The sequence below is a fragment of the Nestor notabilis genome, unplaced genomic scaffold, assembly GCF_000696875.1.
Source record: "Nestor notabilis isolate BGI_N333 unplaced genomic scaffold, ASM69687v1 scaffold29607, whole genome shotgun sequence".
Lineage (NCBI taxonomy): Eukaryota > Metazoa > Chordata > Aves > Psittaciformes > Psittacidae > Nestor > Nestor notabilis.
In genome coordinates this window covers 6,863-13,455 of record NW_009936493.1, presented here as the reverse complement: position 1 = coordinate 13,455, position 6,593 = coordinate 6,863, and the positions used below count along the sequence as shown (strand labels likewise).

The window sequence follows — 6,593 nt, the reverse complement described above, 5'->3', positions numbered from 1 at the left end:
GGAAAAGCCACTGGAAGTTATTTTAAAGACTTTTTTTCTTTGAGAACAAACTAACAGTTTGTATTCTTGCTTCACCATTCATCTTGCAATATTTGTACTTTCACTTGAAATAAACAAGATACTTTCACAGTGAACAAAACCAAAATAGCTCAGCCTTCCTTTTTCTCAACAGTTTAGGAATAGGGAAGACATTAGGCATATTTAACTATTCCTAGTTTTTAAGCCATACCGTAATTTAATGTTGCTGCAATAATGTGGTTTTCTTGTTAAAATCTATCCCTTCTTTTCCCCTTTAAGATTTCCTTACATAGCATACTGGTACCTTGAAGACAGACCCAGTGTAGTACTCAGGTTTGCTACAAATAATCCAATCCTTCCTTCATCGGAAGGAACTTGCCTTACTGTCAGGAAAACTGAGATCTTCCTTATCTACAGAATAGGTATAACCTGCAACTTCTGTATATGCTCCAATTACATCTCTTGTCAAATGTGTCTATGTTTAGTAAAATATAGTGAAGCCATACCCCCTCTGACCAACCAACACCTCAGCCTTTGTTAAGGTATAAGATTTTAAGTGCTAACATGGAACTGTGAAGTTTCTGACATAAATTACAGTGAGACTCATAAACATTTCATGTGATTTCAGTCCACAACCTGTGACAAACATAACAGTTAATGTCACTGGCAGTGGAAAGAAATATTTTACCAAGCAATTGCCAGTGGTGTATGGGACTGTAACCAGATTATGGTGTAAATGGGTTTTCCATAATATAATGAGTTTTCCATAATTATCAACTGTCAGTCATCTCAATACCCTGCCAGGCTTTCCATTTGCTGTGATTAAACCTCCGTGGCAGTAGAATTATTTCCCAAGTTAATTAGTGATGTAAGTTACACTGCATATGCTAAATGGTGGCAACAATGAAAGCACCAATATTAAAACAAGATTCTCACTACCCATGAAAGGCTCATACAATGATTTTGATGCACTTGTCAGTACAAGTGAATCTCTCAAGCTGACCACTGTCATCTCTTTTTTTTTTCTTTCCTTTGATGGTACACTCCGTGCCCCGTGACCATTCAAATAACAGACAGAAAATCAAGGAAGAAGTTCTTGGGATTTCACAGAAATCAAATAAAAGTCTTGCAACCCACAGCAACATCCATGGTTCTTATTGCAGTAAGAAGCCAGTAAGTATTCTTTATCCCATTTATATTAAGATTTCTTTTAAAGAAAAGGTGCTGATATTTTCTATTGTTTCATTTATGAGGTAGATGGCACTTTCATATAAATAGTGTAAATCAGAAACTAAGTTATCTCTGAGCCTGCAACAAATTCTACAGTCAATCCTTAAATCATGAATATGAAATAATTCCTTAATTTTATAGACAAACAGTAATTCTCTGAAAGAAGAGTGGTGGCTGAGTGCCTTTCCTTGACAAAAGTCATCGGAATTCTGGCTTTAGTCTCCAGACTCCTTCACCGTTTGGGTTCCTATGGAAGGTGCAGAGATTGCGGAGAAGTTCTCTGAAGACGCAGGACTGTGCCGCAGGCAGTTTGGACTCAAACTGGCGCAGTATTTCCTGAGTGCTAGCCTCGCCGTCCACGCGGGCCTGGAACGCTATGAAGTTACGCACGTCCACGAGCAGTCCATCGTATTCTGTTGAACATGTGGCTGGGGCAGATGCTTGCTGATAATTCTCATCTCCCTCACTCCTCGTCTCTTGTGGTAAAATAAGGTGGTTTCTTGCCCTCATCTTTGCTAATAAAGATGAAGAGTCTAGTGCGCTGGACGACGATTCTCCAGATTTTCCATCAAAGTACCCATTGGAACTACATTTCTTTACATTTTCTTTCTTTATTGTGTCTGCATCCTGCAAATAAACATACAGACTATGGAGAAAGTTGGATTTTGTAACCTACCAAATCTGTTAAACAAAAGCTACCTGCTGTGTAGACTTAAACAACAAACATGAACAGTCAGAAGCTAGTCACCTGAAATACACAATAAAGAGGCAATATGTTCTTGTCTCAACTTTAGAACTTAGGAAGTGAAAGAAAAGCACTGCTGGTCTTGAGATAGATAACCAGACCATGCTGCAGTTTGTGACTGCTGTGTATCTAATAGGATTTCATCAAGATGCTATATCAAAACATGAAAAATTAAATTCATGGGTGACTAAATATTCTAAAACTCTACATAATCACATAGCAAATGGGTATGAGATCTACAGTATAAATCAGGTTGCTGCATAAATCAGATTATTTCACATATATCAGCTATTAAAAGAGAAATGTCAGCCTGTGTCTCATACCTTGCACTTCTTCGCAGGCGGTGCACAAGTGGAATGTGAAGAAAGCAGCATGGAGTTTCTTTTTTGACCAAACCGACTCCTAAAAAAAAAAAAATAAAAATCACAAAATAATTAACTCCATAAAAGATCTTTCTCAAAATGATTAGGATAGTTTTGCCAAAGACACTGATTGGGTTTGCATTTTAGGGTTCTCAAGAGCTCTCTGCCAAACTCTCTCTCCTCTGCTGTGCAACAATAATGCTTTCTTTGTACTTTGTAATGGACTTCCTAGGCTTGTAATATGCCTTCCTGTCTTTATTAAATATAAAACACAAAACTCCACTTTGATACATGTTACTGCAAATACCAAGTGGAAAAAATAAAATCCATAGCATCCTAAGGAACTCTTCTTTTTTTTGAAAAGCAGCATGAGAACTGAACTTACTTTATTCCTGCCGGTGCACCTGAAAGACCACTCATGCCTGTCCATGTCGGCACACCAGAAGCAGCTCCTAAACATCGCTGTCGAGAGACTTTTAAGGCTCTTAAAGCATCCTGCGCTACTCTGCTTGCTTCTGCTTCCACCAGCACATGATCTGCACTGGAAGCTTCCATAATGGCATCATGCTTCATAACACTGTGTACCCCTAAAAACCAGAAGGCACAAGAAAAGCTGAAGGAGGACATCTGTAAATATGTATGGTTAGCTGTAAAATTAAATATTCACCATTTAAGTGAATGCCACAATCACATTTTTTCTTTTTCACATTGATTATATTCAGCACTTCAGTATAGTAATTTCTAATAAGGGAACCTCCTTCTGTATCAGTTAAGCAATCAATTTGACAGCAAACCACTTCTCTGGTGTGCAGATGAGGTCATTATTCAAAACAGACTTGGCAATTATGTGGGTAAATCGATCATTTCTATTGTTATGGACAGGACAGACAGAAGTGAAACCCTTGCGTAAATGAAAGTTTGTTACATCCTTATTTCCAGAAGAAACACTGCACTACTTCTACATATAGAAGCATTTCTGGAAGGCTGCAGATCTGAAGTGTTTGTGCCAAGGTAATTAACACATTCCTAACTACAGCATTTCAGTGATGAACATTTTAATGTTTCACTACAGTAACAGAATAGAAAAAACACATTTTGTGTTATAACTCCAGCCGAACATCCTTAGCTTGCAAGTTTTATATACCTCTTTTTGAATAGTCTGATACTGTTGAGCAGCCAAGTAACAGTTACCTGATTTTTTGAAAAGTTTCTCCAAGACGTAATCATCATTTTTCTTTGAGTCTTCCTCCTTCTCTTCATTGTTCTCCCTTCTGTATTGCTTTTGTTTCACTAGATGAGGAATTCGCTCTCCTTCAAATTTGGCATCTTTGTGCCTTTTCTTCTTAGACTTACCTTTGTGGCTGTCATGTGACAGCATATCTACCCTGTGCTTTGTTTTTGAGGTACACTTAAAATGATTATTACCTAATTGCCCATCTTCAGTTTTAGCAACCTGTTTTTTCCAAGAGCCAGCTGCATCACACATAAGGCTAAAATCTCCCTTGCCATTTACATTAGCTGCTCCAGGTATTTCACCAGCCACCATGGGGTCCAGACAGTTGGTATTCTCTGAAGACCCTGCATCACCTGGCAGTAAGTGAGGTGTAGATTTGTCAGCTCTTTCCAAGCCTTCCTCCTTGCTTTTATTCAGTGAATTTATATTAGTAGCAGCTTGTGCATTATCTTTTGCATAGCTATTTTGCTCAAAGGCTTCCAAATTTCCTTTGGTTTCCTCACTTGTCTCTATTGCTTTAGAAGAAGAACTCGTCACGTGGGTGGTTGAGTAGGAATTGGATAACTTGGTGCACTTTGGTGAACTGCCTTCTGTAAGATGAAGATCACCTTTAGAAGCATCGTTATCAGGTGGCTTTTCAAGCTTCCGTTTCAAGTGGTGTTTTGGGACTTGAACATCTGATCCAGTACCTGAGGGATGAATTAGTATCCGTTTATCAAACACTTCAAACATTTTTATCTTTTAAGCAAACAGAAAAAAAGCATGTACCTGCAAAAATTGCGCTTGTTTCTGTCCCCTGAGACACATCTGGGCTGCTCAGAGTAAAAAGTTCATAAAGGTCATTGGATTTGAAAAAGCGCCTCTGCTTAGGGTCCTTCAGCACTCGGTTTGTTAAAAACTGTTTGAAGATTTGTCTAAAAAAGAAAAAAGGTACTTTTGCATGAAAAAATGTCTAGCTATATTTAAGTACGTAACACAGTACTTAAACAGAAAACTGTGTAAACACAAATGTTACCCTGTAGAACAATTAAGCAGTGGGAAGATGATGTTAGCTTCCAGAAGACAATCTTGAGTTAGTAACTTTCAAACAACCAACTAAATTGTTAAACACAGGGATTTATTGTTTTGAAACAACCCCGTAACACAACAGGTAACCACCATCCTGAAATGTCCTATGAAGCATCCCTTAACTAAGCAATAAATAACTTTACAGCTAGATTTTTTTTGTGCCCATTAAAATGGAAAAGCTTGCACATATTACAGTAAGACTATCAGAAAGCTCCTGAAAGCAAAACAAGAGCTTGCTAAAATGTCAACATTTTAATCGTTCAATTGGCTGGAGGAATCAAAAGCTGAAGAGTAGCTCAGTCTGATGGTGATGACTGGATGACAACCACTGAAAAGGGAAATACTAGTTGTGGTTGAGAGGAGGGCGAGAAAGAGCCTGTCTCTTTCCTTCCAGAAAGGAACAAATCTAGGGGAGAACTAAGCTGCAAAAAGTCTTCTAGTACTGGTAAATCTACTTCTATGCCATGTTTGTACCTCATAGCATTTGATTGCAAGTTCTAGGCACTGTTTTCCTGTACAAAAGACACATCTCTAAATAAAGCTAGAAACCAGTTCTCAAGAAGGGTTTTAATCACAGTTTTAGCTCTGCTGGCATTAAGCAGGGAAACTATTTTTAAATACAACTGGTAAAAAACAAGTTTAAACATAGGTGCCATTTACTGCAGTGCACATATCAGAAGACTTTACATTTTCAAGAATTAACTGAGCTTCATAGTTTTGTGCAGGGATGAGATATTTGCAGAGAAGAGAGCATGGGTAAAGAGGAAAGACAACTTGCTTAAAGTTCAAGGCCCACTGTACTGTTCTGGAAAGAAATGAATTTCTGATGGCTGTCCTGACCCTTAGAGCCCACTTCCTTGATGTGGTCAGTGCTGTTCAAGCAGAATTATGCCAGAGGGACACAAGCCAACCAACAGCGGATGCTTTGTGTCCGTGTGGTAAAGCAGATTAAAGAAGGCACTCAATAAGTGCAGGTATTTCATTATTTAGAGCTTTTCATTCATCTTCATTTTTAAAGAAGATATTCCAGTTCTAAAGAGTAATGCCTAGTCAGAGGATTCCCATCTACATTCATTTGGAATTCATGTGAGTGAAGCTAACTACTGAGAAAGCTGAACAGGAAAGCAAACTAAAAAGGTTTCATTGATTTCAAAATACAAGCACTTTAAGGCTTTAGCTACATTTTGGAATAAATAATGTGAATATGACTGGTGTTCTTGGGATTTAATTCTCTTTTTGGAATGATTCGGGAATAAAATCAAATTGAGTTTGCAAAGTAGTAAATGGATGCATGTACCACATACATCTATACATATCCTAAGAACAATATAAAGAACTTGTTGATTTCAATTTACACTTCAGACTTGACGAGTCTCATGTTCTGAGTAAGGGGTTCATTTTTTCCTGCCTATGCCTCACACACTCTCATACACAGTGAATTCTTTATGTGCTAGACAAAGCTGCTGGAACAGATTGATGAGGTATATTTAGCACGTGGGTCTTGGAGCTAGAGAGGCAGCAGCACAGCCCTGCAGCTAGGAGTCTAATGTTATAAAAGTTTTCCATGAAATAACTGTCATGATCAAGGTTGGATTTTACCAGCCATATGTGCACATGCACAGGTATGTCACTGTTACACCACCTCAGATTCACTACAAACATTTTCTTGAGCATATAGCTGTATCCAGGGAATTGTTCTGACTGACCTGTGGTATATCTTCTCTTCAATAGTACCTGCAGTGAGAAGCCTGTACACAGTCACGTGTTTCTTTTGGCCTATTCTCCAAGCACGTTCCCGAGCCTGGAACACAAAATATTTGGTTACCAGGCATTAGCCTTTTAGACATTTGTTTCAGCTCTTGATACCACTGTTTCAAACCTAGTTTGGACACTTAACACACAGTTCGAGAAGATACATGGCTGTGATATCTCTACA

At 38.3% G+C, this 6,593-nt stretch overlaps 1 protein-coding gene across 1 annotated transcript in view; it reads right to left on the bottom strand.

Annotated features, from left to right (window-relative positions):
* Positions 1–1,446: 1,446 nt before the first annotated feature.
* The window catches only part of ERCC6 (excision repair cross-complementation group 6), a gene marked incomplete at its 5' end in the record, with an annotated part of 11,275 nt that continues 6,128 nt past the window's right edge, over positions 1,447–6,593 (bottom strand). Inside the window, 6 exons of the mRNA XM_010018374.1 lie at positions 1,447–1,875; positions 2,317–2,395; positions 2,741–2,942; positions 3,547–4,278; positions 4,358–4,503; positions 6,364–6,458. Of these exons, the coding sequence (XP_010016676.1) occupies positions 1,447–1,875; positions 2,317–2,395; positions 2,741–2,942; positions 3,547–4,278; positions 4,358–4,503; positions 6,364–6,458 (1,683 nt within the window). The remainder of the gene's footprint in view (positions 1,876–2,316; positions 2,396–2,740; positions 2,943–3,546; positions 4,279–4,357; positions 4,504–6,363; positions 6,459–6,593) is intronic.